The following is a 27,255-nucleotide window of genomic DNA, read 5'->3' as shown; positions in this document are numbered from 1 at the left end:
GTTACAATGACCCTTAACTTTAGTTTTGCAGGCATCTGAATCTCCCGTCATCCTGTGACATGTCCTGTCCAGTCGACTGGTTCAACCATCAATCACAAGCACATAACTTAACATGTGAGTACAACAAAAGCATTCCCACATACATCAATCTCAACCCTGTTGTTTCGTCTTCAAAACACGTCTTACTCACAGGTATGCACAGGCGTGAACTGGACAATAGCAGAACATCACATTATCAATCACTTGTGCTGTAAGTACTGTATATTCTGGTCACTGCTAATTTCTGTGCGAGGCAGACTGTAAAACGTCCCTCTAAAATGCATCCACCAGCCACAGAACACAACAGTCAGTCCTGCAGCATCTGCCATTTATCTCGGGGCAAACCAGGTTAAAAGCACGCATCCCTAACTCCAGGGTGGGGGGGGACTCATAGCAGCTACACGGAACATTCATTTGAATTGATTTTACTGTCCTGTCACTCACAAAATATTCCTGTTTGAATTAACTGTGGCTTTAATGGAGCAGTGCACGGTTTTTATTTTTGATTCGACTTGATACTACCAAAACACTCCTCTGCCTCCTAAGACTATTTCACAAATAAAGAGGTTCTAAATGGATAAAATAGTTAATCCAGCTACTTCACAGGAAAATTAAAAGATTTTTATACTCGGGTGAGAAATATCATTAGAGACTTTTTTCTGTATAATAAACGAATAGTGATAAATGTTCGCTTCTAGTCTTGTCAGAGTTACATTATTGTAATTTTCGTTGTGTAGCGGGGTGCATACTTCCATTTGCATAACCATACAATAAGTAGCAATAAAAATAATTAATTTTTTTTAATTTAAATAAAGTTATACTGATATAAATAAAAAATAAATACTTCCTGGGGAAAAAAAATGCATATTTATTGTTGTGTATTTTGATTTATTAACCTTCCAAGTTCTAACTGATTAGTAGTTGAAGGATTTGAAGAGATATATTAACAAAAACAAATAAATATTAATGATTTGTGATCAGCTGCAACCTGTCTGGCTCTGCAAACCCAACAAAAATGCCTCAATTGCATAAAAGTCCACTGACTTCATCCAATAAAACATGAGGACCACTGTGGCTGCCTGATGAACTTACTTTCAAGGCTGTTATGTGAAAAATGAATGAGTTTTTTGCAGATCTTTATACTTAACTTGATAAGCCAGGGTAAATTATATTATAACTATACAATTGTTTAAGTTGCAGTGTTAAACGATGACCTCTGAATAACAAAAGTAAACTAATGCATATTTTACAAACTAAATTTTGTTCTCTTCAACTTAAAATCAACAGCACCACTTAATAATAAGTCAGTTCAGTGCCATGTTGCTAATAAGACCACCTACTTAAATTACACTTCATTGATGCATCCTCACTACAGTTATTACAGTTTAACTTCATATAAATGAATTGTGACTGGAGAAAATGAAGCAGCTCAGCCACTCGTGCCCTAAATGACACATCACAAAATGTTAAGCAGAAAACTCTTTCAGACTTTCAGCATGAATATGCCATGAAGCTGCTATGACACTGGGATGTGTATGCCTTTTGGAGAAAAAAAAAACAACAGTGCAGGAATTGTCTGTACACATTTTCTACACACACCAATCTACAACAGAAATATAAAGTCAGATGCTCTATGATATAGGACGTTGCCTGAGAAATCAACTGTTTATCAAGAATGATCTATTCTGTTTTGCATACAACTGTAAAAATACAGTAAAATTCAACAATCACATTGCATTTTTTCCCTTTTTGTTTTTTACTTAAAAAAAGCTTAATGGTATTGTACAGATATTGAACAGGACGTGACACAGTAATAATAATCTGAATGTTCACTTCAATATTGGGCAATAAACAGTCAACTATCAGCAGTTACATGTATATATTTTTTTCTTTTTTTTCCCTTTCCACATACAAAAAGGTTTGGGGAGACACAAACTCAGTAGTTCTACCATCATCAAATTAGTGCATGATTCAACATTTTCACTTCCTCAGACGCGAGCTGACAGAGAGCAGACTCTGTTGCAAAGCCAAAAAGAAAAAGAAAAAATTGAGATAACTGAAAGTGGACCAGTGTCGCTCTTTGATTTCCATTCTTCTAATTGGACTAATAGTCTGTTCTCGCTGTTCGATACTGAGAGAAGCTCGAAGGTTTTCAATCTCACATCAGAACTTCAGCAGGTGGAGTAAGGTGACAGTCAGCAGGAGGCAAACGGAGCGACCGGGCAACACTGCAGCACCGTTCACATCATGGATTGCACTGGGACCTAGGGGAGAATGACATAACACATTGTCCATCAACAGGGTAAGAATGTCTCCAGTTCAAACCAGTGCTGGGACCACAGCATTGTCTCAGAATGAATGGAGATTGACTGCAACAAAAACTTTTTATTTCATCATGTGTCCATGGTAGTTAATGAATAGTAGGAATGAAAGTAGGAAATAAGAAAGTTTATTAAATCAGTGTACAATTTAAAGTGGGTGACTTTTTTAGATATGTGTACAACTGCTTGTATGCAAAGAACATATAATTTAATTTAAACAAAATTAACATATTATTATTATATATATATATTCTTACCATAAAGGATTATGCTTGCATTAGTGATTCCCATGGTGTTCATGGCAACGCAGGTGTAGTTTCCATAGTCCTCTTCTGAGACGTTGAAAAAGACGAGCATTGACTGTTTACCTTGATTCTCAATCTTAACCCCATTTAGGCCATGGAAGAGCCTGTAAAAAAAAGAGAGGAGGAGAACAGAAAAAAACTTACATTTTCTGTATTGGTTTGCTTAGGCATTTTGTCAAACCTCTAACAACTGTCCTTAAGATTTATCTCTGCACAAAGTTGGAAATACATTTGCAACTGCAGGCTTTGAAGTGTTTTTCATAATAGAGCTAAAACTCTAACAGCTCACTGACTTATTGAAGTATTTGCCCATTTGTGGCCTTCATCCGTCAGTGCACCAAAACTGTCCTTCTGTGTCACTCATTGCTTTTCCTGTTCCTCTGCCCTTGTTTCATTGCTTTATTTCGTGTTTAAGGATGCCAGTCATTTATTTTATCAGCTTCCTCCATCTTTTTGTTCTTGAGGACAGATTTTGACTTTTGGGTAATGGGACTGATGGGCAATGCGCCTGTCAGCGTCAGGGATCATTTCACAGTGCAACATAGCTTGTGTTTATATCCGCTCTTATATTTGCTCATGAACATCTTTCAAGTCTCCAGCCTTCAGCAAAAAGCTGCATTCTCCTAGAATATCTTCAGACCCTCCAAGGCAAACACTTACATTCACAAACCAAGTGCTGCACTGCAAATAATTTTTTTTTTTTTTTTGTCCTTTTTAAGTGTTCATAATGTGATTAAATACATCTCTGGAAAAAATGCAGGAATCACCTGATGACATCACATGCAGATCATTTGAAACAGAAATATCAGTAAAAAGGCATGACATCAACAAAGACGATCTGGTCTGGAATATTTAAATTAAAGTAAGTGCACACCCTACAGCAGTCAGTATTACAGTGTCTGGTGAAGAGCTCAGAGGAGAAACTTGCCTGCGGTCTTCTTTGTACCACTCAAAATCGGCTCTCGGGACCGCAGAGGCTTCACACTGCAGGACTCCTTTCTGTCCAACTGGAGTACCTGTACTCCTCGAGTTAGAAATGAAGGGCGGATCTATAAAACACAGTGAAACAAGATTTTTAAATTGCTTTGTGTTTTGGGCTTCTTCATACTCCTATTTAAGTGTGAACTGACAATTTGATGAACAAGCAGAGACACATATATGGAGTGTGAGGGAGTTAGTTTCATTATGTGGGACGGCGTCCAGTTGACTCTCCATTCGGCCATGAGGCACTACTCGACTTCTGAAAGAACGAAGCCTCACAATTTTCATTTGTCTGTGTAAATCCTTTTATATTCCCAGCATAACTGTGAAAGCAGTTGCTTATTTATAAAGACTGCAGATACACCATAACAGTAAATTCAAAAATACTTTCAGCCTCTTAAGTTTTGATTTTGTTTCAGTGGTTCATACTTTTTTATCACAAGTCCAACGAGTTCCCATTCAGAGGTGGTTAGGATGAGGACTGTGGACAAAATTATTTACAAACATTGACCATTGCAAGCTTGTTCAACAGATTCACACAGTCGGGGGTTATTTGAAAATATTGCTTATCCATGAAAAAACTTTGGCCCTTACAGTTGACGGTGACTTGCACAGTCCTGACATCGGGGCTCGAGATGTCATTCGAAGCGATACACTCATATGTCCCTGACTGCTCTTTGGTGATGGTTGTCAGCTCAAGGTTTTCTTCCTCCGTCACAAATGCATGGGTGCCTGTGGAGATAAGTTCAAGTTGAGTTAAAACTAAAAAACGATGCAGGTTCCACATATTTACTCTTTGTTAGACATCCACAACAGGTTTTACACTTTCCATCGATATATACAGTTTGCAAGTTTGTAATTCAGGCTCTCTGTTACGGATTTGTCGACAAGGTTTAAGTACTCAAGTGATGAATTCAGTGGCGTTTCTACATAAGGGGCAGGTGGGGCACTGCCCCACCAGATGGCGCTGGTGTGCAGCAAGCTAAATACTGCATATCTGAACTTTCTGGCAAAAATATATTTTATTTTATTTTATATGCAAAGAAGCGTGAATGTGTGTGTGAATAAACGAGACTCACAAGCATTATAGTCTTGTTTTGGAGTGATTTGATTCGTGTGTGTTTCTGTCTGTGTGTTTGCTTTGTGAAACGCTTCCCTCTTGCCGTCCGTCTCTGCTCTGGGCTTTGTGAAACGCTTTTCTCTCACCGTACTTCTCTGCTGTGGGCACACAGGGCAAGCGGCAGACCAGTGCCATGGGAGCACCAATCAGCGTGAAGCACACAGGCCACTGTTAACATTGGAAGGTAGTGATTATGCAGATGGGCCCAACCTGGGCCCTACGACGTTTCCCAGAGAGCTACTCGACTCCAGCGTCAGCGTCACCCGGAAACAGGCTGACGCTCCGGTTCGACGTCACCTGAGCTTACAGGCTACATTGTCAGTGAACACCACCCGGGTCTGTGGAGAGGTTCACTCACATCGGATGAATAATACGTTTTGAAGTTCAGCTTGTTCTCCTGGCAGAGAGGCTAAATACGTGTGAGCTCCCGTTTCTGAGGTTTGTCAAGTTTAGTGTTTGTATTTATCTGTAAGTAGTGCTTCGCAGCTACCTGTACCTGATTGTTAGCTTAGCTCGGCTAGCCCGCAGGCATGCCTGCAGCAGTAATAGCGATGTAGCTGTCGCTATGGCTACGGCAATGTGTTATTGTGACAACACCGGAAGTACAAGTACAATTGTCATTTGATTTGTTATTTATTATGTTTATTTTATTACGTTAAATAAGTTAATGATGGAAAGTAAATTGAGTCTAGTTCATGGTTCTGCTGTCAATCTAAATGATTAATGGTCAAAGTCAAACGCCACCGGAAATAGTCAGTGAAGTCTGAGGCTGGAAGTGACGCACTTTGTTTACCCAAGTACGTCGAGAGAGAAAGAGACAGAAAGAGTTGAGATAGGACTATCTACTACTGGCTAAGCAGGCGAAACGGTACTTATTCATAACATTGTATGTAAGTATTGTGTATTGAATTAGAAACGTCCGTGAAAATAATGTATGTGAAATGTGTTTTATGTTGTTGCAGTTTTCACGGTGTTCCATATCTTCAAAGAATAAAGTGATTGTGGACATCAGTACGAGGCATATAGCGTTTTTAACCAGGGTAGATACATACGGGACCATAGCCTACGGAGTTATTGACCAGCAGAGAGAAGCGTTAGTTTATGAGGATGAGTGTGTTTGGAGAATAAGCTCCCCCACGTAAGATATCTAACTGAATGTAAAGTTATTTCACTCGCCAACTTCCTTTTTAAGTGATCGGTATTGGTGAGTCAAAGCTTGTTTTTTTTTGGAGCTGAAGGACATGTACAAAGTTTTGTTTAATAAATAATAAAAGTTATTTGAGCTAAGTTATTTGTCTAATCTTTTTACTTTGTTGCAATCATTTTACTTCAATGCTGAATTATAGGCAACATCTTTGTGTTGCGCTGAGTGCTAAAGCATGTGAAATGTATTTGAAATAGGATTTCTGCTCCCTGCTGGCACTCAAAATGCAGCCTATAATATATCTTACTGGTCTATATAGGCCTACTGCTTATAATAATCAGCTACCTCTATTTTTGTCACGGTGACATGACGTCATACAAAATTGCCCCACCAGAAATTTCAGGCTAAAATCGCCACTGGATGAATTGCTGATTTAAATATAAAGTTAAAAACTGCCCCTCCATCCTGTGCAGATATTCCATCGTACTTGGAATGATAAAAAAAAATAAATTGATTGAATAAAAATGCACTGTTTGTCAAGAAATGAATTTGCAGACACAAGTGAATATAAGTTAGGTAGATAAACTAAGAACATGTTTGATATCTCCTCATCTCATATACTGATGTGTGAATTAATGACAGTCTGGTTATTCTTTATAAGGATCTCAAGATATGAATTAAAAAATTTAAAATAAATCTCGACAAGCCAGTGGGAGTTTGTGAATTGGGGATTTGTCGTTTCCGAATGTCCCCAGAAGGCAGAGAGCCCAGAGCATCGACTCATTACACAAAGAAAATGAATGTATTGCCTCGAAAACAAACCCACTTGAGTAACACCACAAATTAGCCTTGACACTGGGGATGTTAAAAGCATGTTCTGGTGAAAGAGAGACCTTGAGATATTGCAGCGTGGGTGGGGAAATGGATAGGAGCACTAATCCCAATCAGTGGAAATGTCAATCCAGCAATAGCTCAACATTAGCATAATATCATTGTGTTTTCCAAATCCTCAGCTGTGGACACTGTTGGCTGGGGATTCACTGCAAAGGTTGTGGGCTGGGGATAATCAGCTTGTTACATATTACCTGGGGAACAACTAGCACTGGTAATTGAACATTTTCATCATGGATAACTACATTAGGCAGAGTGTGGGTGACAAAATGTTTTTGAGTTACTTACTATCTGGTAAAGGCTGGCTGCTTTAATGATGGCCAAGGGTGGAGGTCTACTTTCAAATTATAGTTGAATTACCTCATTAGCTTTCGAGTACACTGGATTATTACTATCTAGGTTGCAAACTGCATTACTGTTTGTTTGAGTCTACTGTGCTTTGGAACACTACAATCAAGAGGGAAATTATACTTATTTTGGACACCTAAGTGGAAAATATAATAATGTTGTCTCGTGTTTAATTCTGATATCTATTAGTGGGATCTGACCTATCTTTTCTTTTACTGAGCGTATGCAGACAAACACTTCCCTTGATTCAAACTGGCACATCTTATTTCAAACTTTGGTTGTTACTTGTACAAATACATAAATACAGCCAGATTTAAAGTTTATATGTATATAAAGTAGTGAAATCTAGTGGTAAAGTTGCAGATTTCATCCAACTGAATATCCCTCCCCTCACCCCTCCAAGCTAGGATGGTCTTCAGGTAACATGAAAATTGAGTTTGTGTTTCCTTGTGTCTGTTATTTGCAACATGAACAATGCAAACTCCGTGAAAGAAAATACACTTGTAGACCCAAAACCGAATGAATCTCATTTTCAGGTAATTATACACCAATGAAAACACCATTATGAATATATTCCTTAATCCTTGTGCAGTCTGCCTTTGGATTTGTTAGTTTCTTTGCTTCTACTTCCTGGTTGCTTGCTGCTGTTGTCAGTCCCCTACTGGGTCCTGTACCTGGCAGTGTGTGTCGCTGGCTGTATGTCGCCTCCGGATTCTTTCTCTCTTGCGAATCGCCCCTGTGTCTCATCACCTTGTCAATGCGACCACCTCCTGCTTTATACAAAGACCAGATCGTTCATCATAGGGGTATAAATGCTTGGCCTACTCCTACCTTCTGCCTTTTTCAAAATCTTTTTGAAACTTCTGTTACTTACCTGTCCGCCCAAATATTAATCACTGTGTTTTTTGCCTATGTCGAGGATCTTCTACCTTCTGCTACTGCCACGCTCAGCCAGTTCTCACTAATTCTCTTCTGTACAGGACTGGTGCCAGCCGTTGTCTCTGCCTACACTCTCTGAACTCTGGACCTGTATTATGGAAGACTGATCACTAGCCTGTTAGACTCTGGACTCTGTGATCATTCACTTTGTCACCTAATTCATTCTTTGTTATGAGTTTTACATTAAACCTTTGAAAACTAATCCCTGAGTCTGCCCTTCAATTTATACTTTATCACTGGTCCTTTAAAAGATTTCTCAGTTACCTGAAAAAATCGCCTGTTTTTGTTTATGAAACGATTCCCCCATTTTCCCTATTCAGACATCGCAGATTCAGATTTAAACTGTGCTGACAGCCTGAAACTCTATTTTTTACTCCAACAAATGAAAGCGGCTGCTGGTGTGTGGATCTGCTGATTCCCACTTAAATCCACTGAGATAGAATGTGTGTGTGTGTTTGTGTCTGTGTAAGCATCTGCATGTGTGTTTGTACTTTCTCACATTGTTAAAAGTAAAGTGTCAGCATCCGGACCACAATTTCAAAACAGAAGTGAATACAATACAGGACTAGACTCCAATGTTGATTCCTTTTAGGAAACATCAGTCCTTCCACTGCAAGCAGGTGACAACATGTGAATTTTACATAAAGGATTGGACACTGAGCTGGCATGGTTACATCTATGCATTATGATATAAATGTCAACCCAACATACCATAGAAATGAATAGAAAGAAGTCATAATCCTCATATATTACTCTGGATAAACAAATCTAAAACATCAATAGGACATCAATTCCAAATAGCATGACTGGATGACTAAGGGGAGAGGAATTGCAGGGCCTGAGTGGCAGCCGGTACAAATGAGCATCGTAAAGAGCACCTCGGCAATATGAGCCATTAGCTTAAGGAGCTCTGCTGCTGAGACGCCACTCTGTGCAGCTTTTTAAAGAAATATTACTGTAGTCCAATTACAGCTGTTACAATGGAAAATACCACATATTGTAGGATACAACATCTTTCCATGACAGAGATCAGAATAGGTTGTAAAAAGTCTATTGAAACTCAAAAGGGACAATTTGTTAAGAAGCTAAGTTGACTTCACATTGAAAGAGGCTGACAGGCACCAATTGGAATTTCACAGTCAAGGTTTTAAATTTTTGTTCTCGGTACACTATGCTAAAATAAACCCTTCAGCAGGCAACAGAAATGATGTGGTCCATGTTTGGCTTCCAGATTAGTTGAATGGTGCAATCAATATTAAATATGATTTCAACATACCTATTATTTAATCAGGGTATTGACTCAATTTTACCAAATACAAGCTGAGATTTTTATGTTCAATTATTTGGGAAGTCTGACAGTGCAACCATTTGCAATGTGTAAAAGCAGTGCTCAATAATCACTTTGATAAAATAGGCATGCTATAATATACTCTTACAGTTCTAGAATGACATTATTTATGCACAAGAGGTACATGAACTGGCTGTTTCAGACTTAAAGAATGGATCAAAAATTGGTTTGGTTAACACCAAACTCTAGTTTCATGAACCCAATTCAGTCTGCTCATCAACGGGTGGAATTCAGCCCGGCTGGGTTGAGATCAAGTGACTGACTCGGCCAGTGGGAATAATCCACCTCCTCAACCTGCTGTGGCCGTATACTTTACTCATGCATTTGTCTGAATCTGAGAATCCCCTGCTTGGTTTCTAATTGAACAGATAAAGTGTTCCCCATATATTGTACTTTGAATGGGTTCTTATGGCTATCTGTGTATTTAAATCATACTGACAGCTTGGCTCTGAGGATGGCAGGGACAGTGAGTCAGTCCATCACTTTGGATCACACTGATAATCACAATGATTATTATGTGCATGGCTAGGATATTTTGTGAAGACGTTCTCGGATGATGAACTCTGCTACCATGAGGTTTTTTTGGTTTTGAGTGAAATAAATCGATTTATGGAAAGGACTGCTAAGGTATACTTCACAGATATTAAAGGTCCCCAGAGAGGAGAAGTTCGACTGACTTTGGCTGAGCCCTGACATTCCATTTAGCCAAAGGCTGGTTTCCCTCAGCCTCAGCTGCAGTTTGCATTTAGTATTAATTGGGAAATTTCACAAGTCTAAATTCTAAATTGGTAATCTTACTAAATATCATTTGATAACGATAGCATGTTGTCATTGTAACAGTGAGCATCTTGATATGCTGATGTTGGCATTTAGCTCCAAGCACTTCTGTGTTTAAACCTCACCGAACTACTAGCATGATTGTGGACTTTAATTTTGTTCCATAGCTGACACAGCACAGCTTTCTGAGTGCTCCCAACACAACTTTCCTTCATTATTCATATATATTCTAAGGATTTCCACAACACAATGGTCACTACATAATCTATTGGGCTGTTACATAACCGACCTCTCTTTTCACTATTGCGGGATTGTGCAAATTCTTGCGAACACATTTGATGAAACTTTGACTCTGGCCTGCTGTGCTTGTTGATCAATACAATGCATATATACGTAGCCAAATCTGTCATATCTGAAAAATGGAAGCAGAAGCTTTTTTAAATGTGTCCCAGTGTATTCTTCACACAGCGGTGAGGTTCTGTTGGCACATTTTGCTCTGGCACAAGCAGGAAAAGAAAAAAATGCAGAACAATTTTGAGAACTTGACACAGAGGTACTGGCTGCTAGCTGGGCTTGATGTTGGCTTCATTTTTTCTGTGTTACAATCATAAATGAAACCACACTTGTGTTTACATATGGCAAGGCCTATCCAGTAGAATGTTGCAGAGAAATGAGTAAAAATTACAAATGCACAGTAAAAAGGAGACAAACCTGTTATCATCATTCATTTCTGTATAAAACTGCACTGGCACTTAGCTTCTTTGCCTTTTTGTTGACTACGGTTTGACTGCAGTTGCCAATATCCGTAGAAAGTATTAGGTTAATTACTGTACTTAAAAACAACCAAATCGCAACAAAGTGTCTTGGACCGGATCGAAAATGTTTCAAAAGAAATCAAAATAATCCTTTTAATGGACTATAACTAGTATTAAATGACAGTGATTCACAATTAAGCTGGATATATGCAGTATTTAGCCAGGATTGTATAATAACCTATAACTTTAAATTGGAGTCAGAATGTGACTGACTTTGAATCTCCGAATGTAGTAAATTCTATATCAGTGGTTCCCCTACCATTCTATTAGGGGGGCGCTGCGCCCCCCCCAACGGCATCTCCCGCCCCCCCTGGAAGATCAAGTTAATTGTTTATTTTATTTTTTAATATAGCGCCAGATCTCTACATAAATCATTTTAAGGTTACATTTCCTATAAGACAGGTCTATAGCTTGCATTTCTGTCTCGACATGGTCGCGCGGTTAGAGTTCTCCTCTGCTCTCTGTATCGTGCACGGCGGAGTTCCATCCAAATGCGCGCACACAGACACGTGCGCGCACACAGGTGAGCAACCTCCCACCAGCGGACAGAGAGCATACATCTGAAAACATGTCGCATGAACCACCTGAGAAGCAGTTCAAAATATCCACGCTCCCAGGTGGAACATGGTAACAGCCACTCTCCTGTGAGGAGCAGCCGGAGCAGCTCTCCTGCTCCGGGTCCGAGTTCAGAGAAGAGTCCACGTGTTGCACGCCCTGCCCCAAGAATCTGCTCAGTCACCACCGGATGACAGGTTCTGACCCAGCTTGGCGACAAGACTAATCTTGGTAACTTAAGTATTACACCGGACGCCGAAGCGCCGCGCCGCTCTCCAGCGCGCAGGCGCCTGGCTGTAATCACGGGACGCGCATTTCTCAGCGCCGGTCGGCCAGCGATTCTGCTTTCTCCGCTTGTTGTATTAAACCGTGAACGCACCTCGCCTCGCAACCTGAGCCTGAACCATTATTAACCCCGCTGCGTCACTTCCTTCTATCACTGTGTAATCTATTTTCATCGGACCATTGTTCAAAACCGGCAAATCTGACGTGAAAACGAGGGTTATGGCGAGGTGCTCTATTCTAACTAGTCCTGTTTGATTGCTGTGGTAACAGTGATTTCAGGTGGTAGAGAAGTCGTTATTATATATACATTTACATATGGGAAGATTTCTAGTAGGATCTCGACTTTAGTCTTCTTTCACTTTATGCGCATGCTCCATGACGTCTTTACAGCGATTTCAACCACTCCGCTCCAGCGTTTCCGTGTTTTCGTGACAGGGCTTTGTGTAGACGCGAAAAACATAAGTACCGGATCCAAAAATGTTTCCAGATTCCGGCAATCCAGGTTACTTATGGAAGTGAGTAAATACATACATTACATACATATATACATGCATGCATAAATAAATAGATAGATAGATAGATAGATAGATAGATAGATAGATAGATAGATAAATTACAGTTCATAGATAATGAATAGGGGATTATTTCAGTTCTCTTTTTGGTTTCAGGAATGTTCTGAATACGAATATGTAGACAGCATAAACAGGCAGTTGTGAGAGGAAACCAGACCCGGCCATTTATAGAGTCTCCCTGCGAGTCCTACAGAAAGGACAAACTGGACAAACGCATGTCTGAGCATCCGCCGGTCAGAAATCCAATGTACAGTTCAAAATCATTAAAAGAAACACATTAACATCATGATTCCTTTAAGTTTTTGTGTCTGTGTCCCCCCCCCCCCCCCCCCGCGACGCTCTCCCCACTCCCCCCCCCCCAAGCTGTAAACCTAGGGGAAACACTGTATATCATTACTTTTAAAGGATTCATGCAACGTTTAATGAGGCAGGATTTAAAACTTGATGGATGGCACATTTAGATCGAAACAGAAAGACATGTGGGAGCTATAGCCACTGACAGTCCACAGTTTGAGAATTCACAAGTAATGGTAAAAATACACATGAAGCCGAATAAAATCATAATATTTTACATTTTGGGGTTTAATTGCCTTTCCTCTGCGATCAACAGACATCATCAGACTCTCTGTATCATCTCTGGTGATTCGTAATTGCAGACTCCTTTAACTCTTTATTGTATAATTCTCTTTGCCTTCAGTCTGTTCTTCTGCAGGTGGCATTTCGGTCAGCTGGACTGAGATCAAGTGACTGACTCAGCCAGTCGAAGATATTCCACCTCTTCAACTGTGTATCTTTAGGTTGTATTTGCTGAATCTGAGCATAGATTGTTCATATACACCTCCGCACCAACCTGTTGTTTTTGTCAGCAGTGAAATCTTCAATAAATGAGTGTGCCAGTTCCATTAGAGCTTTGCCAGCAAAACTGAACTAGGACCATTTTGGTTCTTGGCCTTTCTATGTTTAATGTAAAGCAGAGGTTTGCATCTTGCACCATTTCTTCTGTTCTGCTCATTCACTCTAACAAGGAAACATGTCCGCCTACATCCCAAAGAGCATTCTTGACTTGATGTGTAGTAAAAAACAACTCAACAAAAATAATTTCCCACAGGTCAACATCTGGTCCACTGGGGTATCTGCCATTCTATAGTTTACCTGTACACACCGGATTTCTTTCCAAACGTACAAAACCAACGCTTTAGGCAAAGGTCCTTTGATATCTGCTTTGCTGTTTTGAGTCTGATGATTATCCTCTTTCCAGACCAATTAGCTATATCTTTCACACCTTTTCATATCTATAGATGTAAACATTATCAAATTAAAGCTGAGACATAGCAATTTATTGTCAATTTTGAATACATTCTTTTTATACATTTTCATATTAAATATACTAATGGACTGGACTAACGTTTAATTTATGCATACAAATTGTGGACATATTTCAGTACAAAAACCTTATGCAGAACCTGTAAGTATACGTGTGGTTGTGTTGAAGTGGGTTTGTCCTTTTCAGGGAACAGGGATGGTGACAGGATGTGGGACTTGAATAAGAACCTTGAGGACACTTGATGTGAAGTAGTGTGTCTTTGCAGACAGCAGCCGGCAGGTAATTGCAGACTTCCATGGTTTCTAACCACTGCAAAGCCCTGTGGTTATTCTCTAAGTCGAATTCGGTACCTAGCAGAAGGTACTTGAAACGGTCCAGGGTCCTTTTGATGGCTAAAGACACTCCAGCTGCCCTGCCGAGCATGGTCCTCCCCCAGGACTGGTTTCCTGCTGACACCAGCCACTGGCCTTTTCTCTTCTCCATCACCTTGCGGTCACATTCCACCAATACCTCTGCCTGGGGCATGAGTCTGGGTGTTGAAGGGCACACTAAAGTTTAGCTGCATCTGCCATCGTCTTTATCTCTTTTTGATGACCCTCTTGGATCACCTTCACTCTCCTTTTACTAGTTTCCCCTGGGGGTGATAACACTGCTACAATATTGAGGCCAGGGTTGCCATATTCTCTGGATGTGTTTTGTCTCGAAGGAGGTGGCCGGGTACATGCAATCATCTTACTCTCCCATCCTCCTTTACCTGTAGTATGAGTGCTTTTCCCAGATTGCACACTAGTTTCATACTTTTCTTTATTAGATGCCATTGTTTAGAGCATTTACCAAACCAAATGTAGAGATAAACACAAGAATGGTGTCCGGAGAAAAGGCTTTTCAGCACTCAATTGTACTTACAAAGAAAGCAGTTTCAGGCGCTGAAGACCTTTGGTCAGCAACAGAAGGCTTTTAAAAATAGACCTTAAAAACAATTCAAAAATAACTTAAATGGAAATCTTTATCTCCAGAGAGATAAATACTCTTAATGTCCACTGACAGAGCCACATAATTGGCAGCACTGATGCGGCACAATGCTTGCGAGACAGAGAATGCGATCAGTCCAGGGTGTGGCCTCTTATGTTAAGGGTAAGGGGCCTTAACTGGTATTGATACTTTATGAAGCCTGTGCATTAGCTGAAAGCCATGTACTTAACTTGGATACTTGTTATCCTCACGTTATTCCTCTCCACTGTACCACTGCAATGTGATTAATGTAGTACATAGACTTAAGGACTATTCCCCGCCCATATCTCATGAGGGTCTGACAATTACCACACAGCCGTAGAGCTCCCCTGATAGCACCAATCCCATGGGGTGTATTACTGATGTAGCCACAGTTTCCTGCTGTTTAATTGTTTCATGCCGTTGTCAGAGGTGAATTTTCCTGCAAGGCTGCATTCTTGTTTTAAAAAAATCTAAATCAAACACATTAAAGATAAACTGTTATTCATTTTTGTTGCCTGCAGTTCTTTTTTTTTTTTTTTTTTAACACCTGCACAGAATGCTCTGTTAAAATTGGGTAAAGAACATGGACAAGAGCTTTTGTAAATAGGAGGATATGTGGCGATCAATCAGTTTAAGCTATTATTTAGCTGTGCATGGAGTAAATGCATAATGTTATAGCACTGCCCTTCAGTTACGAGTGTAACAATACCAACAAACTACACATAATGAAAAAAACCTGGATGAGTAAAATAGTGTCTGTGACATTTGGTTTAATTTAACTTTTAAGAGTAAATATGTATGCAAGAAAATCCATTGCAAATTGTTTTAAGAATACACTGCTCAACAATTAATAGTAACAGTATAACATATGACAAATAAGTCAGTTCAATCTCATGGATACCAATCTGTGATTGAAAAGAAGTGATGTGTGAATCAATGTCACTGCTTTGTTGCAAATAAAAGTGACAAAATGTGCAATAGAGAGGCAAAAGCAAGACAACCACCAAAAAGGGAATGGTTTTACATGTAGTGATCACAGACAGATGCTTTTTACTACTGGTAGCATGAGGCAGTACCTGCAGCCCAATCGGGTTGCACAGGTATTCCAGCTCCTCCAGGATGGCATTTCAACACGTGTGGTCGCAAGAAGGTTGGCTGTGTCTCCCAGCATAGTCTCAGAATGTAGAGCATGGAGGAGAGACCAGGAGACCAGCAGTTAGATAACGAGAGCTGGACAGGTCCATAGGAGGGCATCAACCCAGCAGCAGGACTGGTATCTGCTCCTTTGTGCAGGAGGAACAGCAGGAGCACTGCCAGAGCCCAACAAAATTACCTCCAGCAGGCTACAGGTGTGTACGTTCCTGACCAAACTGTCAGAAACAGACTTCATGAGGGCACAATGTCTTCTATCGGGACCTGTACTCACAGCTCAGCACCAGATAGCTTGATTGGCATTCACCATAGAACACCAGAATTGGCAGGTCTGCCACTGGTGAATAGTTTTCTTCACAGATGCGAGCAGGTTCACACTGAGCACATGTGAAAGGCATAAAAGAGTCAGGAGACGCCTTTGTCTGTATATATTTTCCAATAAAGGAAATGCCTGCCAGTACTACAATTCATCCATGTGAAATCCATAACTTAATAAGAAGAAACTACTACTTAGTACACATCTCAAACCAAATTGAATCTGTTTATGTCTGTGATCCTTCTGGCAAACAAGTGTAAAGATTAAATGTTGTTTGCATTTATATTATGAAGCTGTTTATTGACATTGAGAGGTGTTTGAACAACAGGCTCGACTGTCTGGCGCACAACTTTTTGTTTCCAAAGTCAGGTAAAACTGAGCCAGTCGCTTTCCACGTAGACAGATGGTAATTGAGGGAAGCCATGGTGGATAATATTTAGGGTGCATGCTAAACGACCACTCGAGCTTTGAAGGGCATATGGCACAAGTCATACAGGAATTAAATGGCTGGCAGGAACAGAAGGCCGATATCTTCTTCACCTTTTAAGCTGACAAAACAGTCCCTGCATAATATATTACGACGCATATTGCACTGGTGGAAAAGTGACAACATTGCTAACTATTAGTTTGCCATGTGGGAGCCCATCAAGTGATGGATATCAAAGCGAATTACATAATTTTATAACAACATGATCATGCATTGCTTACATATTAGAACTACTCATATTATGCTGCCGCCTGTACATGTGACATTCGCACCCTGATATAAATATTCAGATGCCAGCTGCTCAGCCGCAGTATGAAAATAGGATAACACTTTAATGTAATATTATTACGAGTTCAGGCTATGACAGTGCAAAAGATTAGGGATCAAAGTTAGCCAAATACTCAGTCAGTGGCTCACACAGCAGGCCCAAACTACAAAACAACCCTTGGGCTGTCTTTGAAGAACAACCATAGCTAGTATGCTGGCTGTGTTTGTTGAAGCTGAGAAATAAATTGTGGTATTTTCACAAACTTTTGTCTCTGTCTTATAATTGTGGCCCCCTTAGTTGCAGAGACATCAGGAATCACAACAAACAGTATGAGGCTCCAAAAGGTTTTCAACTGACCTTCGACTTCAGACCTTCAAAGACAGCTATTGGGTGGCTGTGTGCCTCAGGGGGTATAGTGGGTCGTCCACTTACCAGAAGGTTGACAGTTTGATCCCAGTATCCCACATGCCCCATGCCTAAGTGTCCTTGTCCAACATACAGAACCCCAAATTGGCCCTAATGGCTATGCCGGTAGTGTATAATAGAGAAAACGATGCACATAGATGCACTGTATGAATGTTTTTGTGGATGGGTGAGTGACAATGGCTGTGCTTTAAAGAACTTTGAGTGGTCATCAAGACTAAAATAGCGCTCTATAATTATAGACTAAAAGCGGGTCAGAGGCTTAAGTATTGATTGAAAATTGATCGGGTTCAAACTAAAGCAGCTGATTGTTCAACTAGCTTCTGAACTAATTAAAGGGTAAAAAAGATATAAAGAATTTCCTGAAAGGTGTATTTCAGGTGATTATCATATCGTGATTGGGCGGTAGTAATGGTGAACTGGTTGTCCGCTAATCAGAAAGTTGGGGGTTCTTTCTTCAGCTCCTCAAGACTGCTTGTGTCTCTCTGTGCAAGACACTGAACTATGCAATCAATGTGGCCACGTTGATAGAGTGTTGGAGAGGCGAGAAGGAGAGAGGGAGGAGCTGTATGAAGGTGTGTGTTAAAGTCACTCATCATATAAAGCACTTTGAGTGGTCATTAAGAGAGAAAAGTGCTACATAAATGCAGTCCATTTAACATCCATTGTAGGGTCCAGACAGCCTGGTATTCCAGTTGATTTGCAGTTCACCGTTGCCTCGAGTGCTAAGTCTCAGATAGCTGTTAAAGCTGGAGGTAGTTTAACTGGTCAAATGGGTTCACATGATGTAAGTAAATTAACATTTTCAGTATTTCATTACACAAATATAGGTGGGTTTTAAATGACTGTATATGTACCTATATTTCAACAGGCTGGGCATGAAAATCTTGATTTTGTGAAGACTACAACTGTGGCGTCAAAAGGTTGGTGGTTGGATCCCGGCTCCTCCAGTCCACATGCCAAAGTGTCCCCGGGCAAGACACTGAAGACTAAATCGCTGTTGATGGCTGTGACATCATAGGGTCAGATGTGAGGTGGAAAAGCACTGCATATAGAAGGGCTATTTGAATGTGTATGTGAATAAGTGAATGTGACTCATAGTGAAAAGCACTTTGAGGTTTTTTCATGGTGAGAAAAGAGCAATAGAAATGTATTTCTTTTACCTTTTAGAAACATAACCTTTTGTTATTTTGGGATTCTGTGGCACTGTGTCATTTGATATGAATGAGGAGATTTTTGATTCTGAATGAATGACAAGTTTTTCTTTGAAAATATATGTCGAGCAGCAAATGCAGGGTCGCATGTTATTGTTCCATTTTGTCCAACAGCACAGTTTCATAAAAGGGGCTCTGTACTGTAATGTTTTCTGCACTGTATAATTCATGTTTATACAGAATATTTCCTTCGCTCTGCAGAATTCAGGCAGCTCTCAAACAAATGCTTCCTGACTGTAATGTGTAGGCCTAATTTGATTCAGGAAGCAGTGCTGATACAGTCTCGTGGGTGAATTGATTCCCTGATGGCATTAGGTCAGTTTCTTGTTAGTGGCCAATGCTCCTTTTAATGGATTATGCAAATACACATTCTGAATCTATGCGTACCTGCAGCTCACAGACCCTCCTTACACCAAATGAAATATACACATCCGTAAAAATTGTTCATTAAAAAAAAGCATAAAGACTTAGTGAAGGACAAATGCTCATCACATGTGTAACTATAGACTAATGTTTTTAGAGCCAGTGGCAAATTACCACAATATTTATCACAAAGCACCAGTAATATGACAGAGCAAATTCTACATGGAGCAGCAAGATTCTTTAAGGTAAAACAGGGGACAGGGATCTCAAACTAATTAATAACAGCAACCACTTATCTTTTACCATTCATCATTAAAGAATGTTTTTATATATCTGACATTAAATGAAATGTTGGCATCTGCTTCCCACAACTTTTTCTTCCACTTGAATAACACTCACACCTGCTTTGTATTCCCTGTGGATGTGATATGAGTGAGCAGTGACAGCTGTTATTATATTGAATCCCCCCAGCTCCAGGTGTAAGCATTCGTTTCTGTTGGCTGTCACCAGTTTCTTAGACAACTGGGGAGATTTTGTTACGATCATTTATTTTAATTACACTTTCTGTGGAGGCATTTTACAGAAACAATGAACACACGCACACATGCACACACGCAGGCACACACACACACACACACACACAAACACACACACGAGGAGGGTAAGGTCACAAGAGGGTCAGGAAAATGGTGTAATCAAAAGTGATTATCAATAGTAGTGTTAACCTCTCCCATACCCCACCCTGTCCATACAGGTGGTCGTCTAAACCAGAAAACCAGAAGGACTTTGCCTGTGGTAATGTTGGTTGTAACTTTCCTTCTGAAACTGTAAAAGTGACCTGCAGCAATTGAGCCTCGACAATTAACGACCTGCTGCTGGACTCAGCAGTCAATGCTGCTGCACAAAGAGTCGTCACCTGTTAATGCAAAGGTCAGTGATGCACAACTCAGTATGCAGACCCTGAACTGGAGAATTAGTTGTTGTGTCGTAAGACTCGTCAACACGACATTATCATGATAGACAACATCACTGATTAGTGCCAGCCACCCCTGCTACTTTGAACAAAAAGGCGACCGGCTCTCTCATTGTTCATGTGTCCAAAGATCACGGAACTCATTACACTACGTTTCAAGTGTGAACCAGTGCAAGATAAAGAGACATATTTTCCACCGACAGACATTTAGATCGATTTTTTTTATTATTATTCAAAAAAGTATCAAGTATCACTAGTATTATTTTCATTTTAACAACCGCTCTGGCAGAGCTTAAATCAAATAGTTACACAACTTCTCCAGATCTCTCTCTCTTCTCACTTTCTGTCATCTTTCCTCCAATTTCCTCTCACCTTTCCTCTCTAGCCCATTTTTGCTTTTTAAATAAACTTTATAGATTTTTTCTTGATTCTGTCACCAAGACAATTTTCTTACTAATACAAAAAAAATGGGTGGAACTGGTAAAATGGAATGTACGAGTCTCCTCGTGATCAATTCTCGTCTCACCTCAACCAGTCAAGGCACATGGTCAGCCACACTGAGTCCCCCCTAGGTTTCCCCTTTTTCTCTGACACACTCACACAGTATTATGAGGCCTGAGCTATTTAGCTGAAATGTAGCTCAGTGTGCACAGCAAACACTTGACTTCAAAGCACTGATGATAAGCAGCTGAAATAAACGGAAATTAAATTGCACACACTGAATAGTCTTAATTATTTGCTTAGAGCATGTATCTACACCATTGGCTGTATTTACTCAAAAGCTCGAGCAAAACTGAGGATGTCTTACAGAATAGTTGGAGAGAAATGTAAATGGGGGGAATACACATCCGGACAAGTGGGAGAGCCTGGGTGATACAAAGCAAAGGAAAATAGGAACTTTCAGCAGAGAACAGCAGTGGTCTGTTTACTTTGCAGAGCTTACACTGCAATATGAGGACACGTGGATGGAGGCAGAGGGGGGAGGCAAACTGGAACACAGTGAGGAGCTGAGCATGACAGTGTACCCAGAATTCAGGTTTTCAGCCACATACACCATCGTTTTACTCAGTGAGTGCACCGCCAGGTGAGGTCACAGGGGTGCATTCAGAGATGAGAAGAAAACAGGAGCTGAGATCAGCAGTACAAAAACTTGTGTAGGACAAGAGGCTGCATGTGCCATGATAATGACCCTTACACAATCTAACTTATCCTCAGCTGTTATAATTGCCTCCTGGACTATATTAAATCACATCTTAAACACATATATATATATATAAGATTTTTAGCACTGCTGTGATCTAAGGTCAAGCCTCCACTTGAGAGCAACACTTTGTCTTCATCACTGCCTCGTGCTTCTGTTCCAGCCTGTTTGATCACACAGCCACTAGTTTTGCCTATGTCCTCTACCTCACACAGCCCCACACTTTATTGTTAATTAATGCTGACATGATACATGGTATCATATGAGTAATTATTTCATTCCCTTGTGCAAATTATTTTACAATAAAGCACTGACCATCATTGTTGGCAGCACCTCTAATTGCGATGGGGCTTCATCCCTGGATGAGATGCCACGGATAGGCTATTCCTTAGACAATTGTGACTTCTTTGTGCAGACTAATTAAGAGACTGCTGACATTTAATAAGTAACAAGCTATAGTGAAAAGAGAAAAAGAGTGAAGGGGGGGTGATCCTGTCATTTTATGCAGCTGAAGAACGCCTTCACCGCTGGATAGAAGCTACATACCAATTTATGAATAATCCTTAGTGTGTAATTTGTATAGTTATAATTTGCAATTAAAAAGATATATTAAATATTTAAAATAAATAATTTTAAATCAAAATACTTTACTAAAACATTTAGTCAAATACAACCATCTTCAATGAAAGCTGCTTTACTCTCCTTTTCAATCACAAAACATTTGCTCTTCATTTATTTTACATTATCTTAGTACAAGTCACTGTGTGTTTTTTTTCTCTCTCTCTCTCTCTCTCTCTCTCTCTCTCTCTCTCTCTCTCTCTCTCTCTCTCACAGAATGACAACAATTATAATTATAATTATTATTCATCATCATCATTGTTAATACTTCTTATTACTATATTAACTGGATGCTGCTATCATTAAAAACATTGTTGCATCTACAATGTATAATTATCACTCTTATTATTCTTAATATAACAACCAGTATGACAACTGTTCCCTCTCCCCCCAACTAACTCTTCTTTCCCCTCTTTTCCACCCACCTCTCCGCTCTTCCCAATTTTTCCCCACTCACTCCAAACAGTCGAGGCAGATGACCGCCCACCTTGAGTCTGGTTCTGCTAAACTTCCACGGTTGACAGAGTGCTGCTCATTGTGGGAACTGTCAGGTTTCTCTATAATTTTTTAAATCTCAACCTTCTATGTAAATTGCCTTGAGATAATGTATGTTATGATATAGTGATATGCAAATAAAACTGCATTGAATTGCTCTTCAGACAATTCAAAACTAAATAGAAATGAGACATTGAACCACCTCAACTAGCCACACGAGCCCCCCCATGACTGATATCTCCAAGGCCATGTATCACGATATAACCTTTAGATCAGTGGTCACCAACCTTTTTGAGCCAAAGATTACTTTTGAATTCCAAACATAAGCCGAGATATACCACTCTGATATCTCTCAAGAAAACCAGTTAGGAGGGTCATATTTATTATTTTTTGCAATTTTGTTAGAGGCTGAATGTACGTGCATAAATATACACAAAGAAGTTATGCAACTTTATCTATTCAATGAACGATATTCACATTATTATCAATTCATATTTACAGCATCTGTTCAGTGCACAATATTTAGCTTCAGTTAAAAAATATGTTCTGCAGAGGAGCTGCTACTGCAACACAATGTGTTTTACATAGGCTTTGACTTGAATATGGCCATAAATGTGACTATTTCCTTGTATGAAAGTAGTCCCTTGTATTCAAATAAATAAAATTTCTATACAGTGTGAGGCCTTGCATATTCTGCACTTGCAAATATTTTACAATAAAATCTCCTTTTTAAACAAAAGGATGGATTCCGTCAACAGAAACGCTGGAGTTATTTTATTTTAAAACATAATGAGTTCCAACCGTTTATGTTACTTACATAATTTCTGTCTACATCCCTGTGTTTTCTTTAGCGCTCACCAACAGGTAAAAGCCAGTCTGATATTTCTAACATGAAGGTCTTAGTTACTGGTATCACTTATATTAATATGGTGTTTGAGTTATTAGCCTGGCAATCATTTACATTTACTAATGAGTCCAAAACACTTCATTTTTTTATTAGAAGACCTATTCATAATCAGAGCAATGAAACATGTGACAGAGCCACAGAAAAGAAAAAAGATAAAAATATGTTGCAATTGTTTGTTTTTCTCTAAGAAAAAATGTAATGTTCAGTTATATCAGTGGTGTCTCAATTGCAGATTCAACGGACACACTGGTTGTTGAAATGAAAATACTTCAGCTGTTCTCCCAGGGTGTTTTTCTCTGTCAGTCATCACAAACCAATTTTCTGCAATATCTAATGAGGTCATCTCCTTTGTGAGGGGGGATATATAGATAGATTTTAAAAAACAAACCCTTATTTAACGCAATAGTGAGTAGTCTTACTCTATTTATTTCAATTGAAATATCCTCCAAAACATACATTACTGTGGAGAGGTTTTTCTCAAAGGCTTTTGCGACTGACACTAATTGAACAGCCTAGCAGCAGTACAAATATATTTCCTTTGAGTGAGCCTCACAGAGGTCAATCTACATGTGGACGGGATTTTGGTCTGATGCTTCTCTCACACTTAGGCTTCAATATGGAATGCGCTGCTGGAGGACGATAATGTGTCTGAGTCACAGGCTGTTCTAGCTCCTGCATTAGCCGAGACATCGAACACGGTGAGAATGTAGGTGAAGGCTGGACAGAGCATAACGGAGCCGGGAGCAAGGGGCAGGATGGGGAGAAGGAGTGGTTTGCTTCCAAGTCTGATGCTGGTGCTCGTGCTTGAGAGCTGGAGTCACGATATTAAAGTAAAGAACTTAATCTGAGGACTGGTTGGCTCAAAATTACTTTCAGTTAAATGTGGTCAAAACAAAGAGACTTCTCTCCCCTTGTCATTATACCACTGCTACTGCTCACCTCAGTCACCGTACAGCCTATATCAGACAACATGCAAACAATCTTGTGTAAATTTGATGGAGATCTATGTTTCAACCTGCAGTTAAATCATGTTTTCAGTTCCAGCCTCTTCCAACTCAGAAGCATCTTCAGAACTAGACACTTTTTATCAGCCTTTGATCTAGAAACAGTCATTCACACCTGACATGCTGTTATTCCCACTGCCCACCAGGCATTTCTCAGAATACCATCTTCAGCTTCAGTTTACAACTAGAACAAACCATGCTGCCTGGTTATTAACAAGGTTATGTTGTTAAGAAACATAGCTCCCCTTCTCTTTTCAGGATAAAATTCATGACCCATCTAATTGTGTACAAATCTCCCAGATATGGTCTGACCACTGTATATCTCCCAGAACTTCTCACCCCTTCCAGCACCACCTGACCAAGGACAGGGCTTTCTCCTCAGCTCTGGAATAATCTGCTGGAGGTTATTACACAAATCTGTTGAAGCTTCTCAGATGCACCTTAATACCAAATTGTATTGTTTGTCCTTTAATTGTGTTTAATATTGTCTGTTTGTATCTTTTATCTGACTCATGGAGGTTTAAACTGTTTAAACTTGTTTCATGTTTTGTTCTCTTGATTTGACAACAAAACTACTTGTTCTAGACCCACACAATCTATGATAAATGGACTATACAGTATACTGTGTTTGTCCATTATTATGGACAAATGCTTTACAGTACAAGTTCCATGCAGTCACACGCACAGTCATATAGACAGCACCTCCTCACACAAACCACTGACCGTCCGGTGTGTACGGCCCTCTCTACCTCCTGAGCTAGGGCTGCTCAAATCTATCATCACATTTTTGCATAATAATTAGCTGGACTTAACATGTTCCAGTGTTGGAAGACGCCCGCTACAGCAGCTCAGAAGAGCAGTTTACACCTTGTTATATGAAAGCATTACAGCAACACATCAAGTGTAACATAAAACAGCAGTGTTGTAATTGATTTTCTTAACAACCTAGTGGAAAGATTCATTACAAATGGCATTAGTAACACTAACCCCACGCCACAGTCCCAACAGCCTGTGTAAACTGGGGATATGCCCGTCTGCAGGGGAAATGTTACAACCGATCCAGTATAATCCCATTACACATTTACTGAAGTCACATAGTGGCTGAAGGGGGGTAGAGCAGTCATCCTCTCACTAGAGGTGGTTTGATCCCAGTCTTCCCCATCTGCATGCCGAAGTGTCCTTGATACTGAACATCAGTTTGCCCCTCTCATAGAAAAAGTGCTGCCTGTAGATGCATTGTGTGGATCTTTGTGTGAATCGGTGAAAGGCAAAACATTTATAAATACAGACCATTTACCTCCCACTGTGATCAGTTAACATGTGTGCAGGTGAGTGTCAGAAAGAGAGCTCAGCTACTTGACCTGCTAGTTAGCATTAGCAACAGTGCCATTAGCGTGGGAAGCTTACACAGAGAGGCATTTATTCATTGTGACACTGTTCTTATTATACCGTGCCACAGGATGCTATGTTATAATTATCTCCATCTAAGATGCATCAAAACAAAACAAAAAAGCAAGCAACATTTTAAAAAGCACACACTTGTCCATTTACACACCTATGATTTCTAAACAAATAGTTACTGATTACTGATGTACTGAACATACTTGGTTAACAAATTGTTAACTAAAAAGGCTTGAAGTTTGTGCGTTTGATGAACAAACTGTGAAGTGGCTAATGTGCTGTGTTGTCAAGGATATTTCAGCACAATAGTGATTCTAGATTAGTTGACCTTCTTTTATCTGCCCTTGCACTCTATTACCGATGGGTATTCACTGGTTTCATTTCAGCAATATGGAAACCTACATGTACTGTACGATCCATTTGGTAAAAATCAAAGTCATCTTAGATGAAAAGCAAATAATTAAAATATAATATAATGCAAACATGGACTAATCATTTATTAATTCTTACAGTTATAGCATGCAGACTGTTCTCGATAATTTTTCCTCTCCACCCCCCCAGAATTTTTTTCTATTTATAGAGGTTTAATATTCAGCCCTGTCTCCCACAAATTGTATTGTGTTTTGAGGAAAATATAATACCAGGTAAATCATTTTTTTTTATTAGCACATTAAACATCATCATTGAACATATGTGGAAAAGCTTTGCTGTCAATGTTTTTCATTTTCTCCCCCGGCAATAAGTGTCATTGTAGGGGTAATGCTTTTTTGATTTAAGTCAGGGAAAGAGGTCCTAGTGAAATATGGAAAAAGCTAACACAGACATGAACCGTGGAACAGCAGGTGAATGTATGGCGCTTTTATGCTTAGCATTTACAACTCGCTTAATTCATCTGTGCCTGCACACTCACGCCCTGAGGGAAACTATCAGGGGGGACTTCAGGTTCAGGTGTCTTGCTCGAGGACACACTGACATGTGGACTGGAGGAGCTGTGCATCAAACCATCCACGTTTTAATTAACATGACCAGCTGTAAGACCCGATTCAGGCAACATGATCTGGGCACCATGACTGTGTCCTTCATCATTCCTAAGCAGATGTCTTTTAATACCCAGATGAAGACAAGGTGAAATTTACATTTCCGCAAGAGAACTGTAGACCTCCTGTACGAAACATAACAGTGCCTCGTTTGCAGATTTCGATCAATTTAAGACGCAAAAAGTGTTTTCTGCTGCTTATACAAAGTTTCTAAGAATATTTCCCACAGCAGCACTTAAGTACATGTGTAGGCGCATACTTGATGTTGAAGATGTTGCAGAATACAGTTGAACTTTGGATTTCTATCCTTCGTTAAGCTTAGCTATATATTATAAATGCAAACATGACAAAATGTCAGTGAGATTAACTACTTAAAGAAATCTTTTCCATAAATGAAGGTTTTATAAGTACATTATCTTTTGAGAAAATCATCATTTAAATGTTATACCTACTGGATAAAAGGATAGGGAAAACATTCACAGCCTAAATGAAAAGAAAAGAGCAGATATGTGACCTGAAAATAAACCAATAGTGTAATTTCGGCCTGAACAAATCAACATGTTTGAGTTCCAGGGGGACAATGGCGACCAAAACAGATCTTTGTTGAATCCATCTGTCTGTATGTCCATTGTACTTGCA

The 27,255-nt window shown here is 39.7% G+C and overlaps 1 protein-coding gene across 1 annotated transcript in view; it reads right to left on the bottom strand.

The window, feature by feature from the left end:
- Positions 1 to 2,202: 2,202 nt before the first annotated feature.
- Positions 2,203 to 27,255, bottom strand: part of opcml (opioid binding protein/cell adhesion molecule-like) — a 163,388-nt gene continuing 138,335 nt past the window's right edge. The window contains exons 4-7 of the mRNA XM_061086092.1: positions 4,241 to 4,378; positions 3,594 to 3,714; positions 2,618 to 2,769; positions 2,203 to 2,303 (exon numbers count right to left, since the gene is read on the bottom strand). Of these exons, the coding sequence (XP_060942075.1) occupies positions 2,203 to 2,303; positions 2,618 to 2,769; positions 3,594 to 3,714; positions 4,241 to 4,378 (512 nt within the window). The remainder of the gene's footprint in view (positions 2,304 to 2,617; positions 2,770 to 3,593; positions 3,715 to 4,240; positions 4,379 to 27,255) is intronic.

This window comes from Limanda limanda, chromosome 14 (genome assembly GCF_963576545.1).
Source record: "Limanda limanda chromosome 14, fLimLim1.1, whole genome shotgun sequence".
Classification (NCBI taxonomy): Eukaryota; Metazoa; Chordata; class Actinopteri; order Pleuronectiformes; family Pleuronectidae; genus Limanda; species Limanda limanda.
This window is presented reverse-complemented; position numbering and strand designations above follow the sequence as displayed.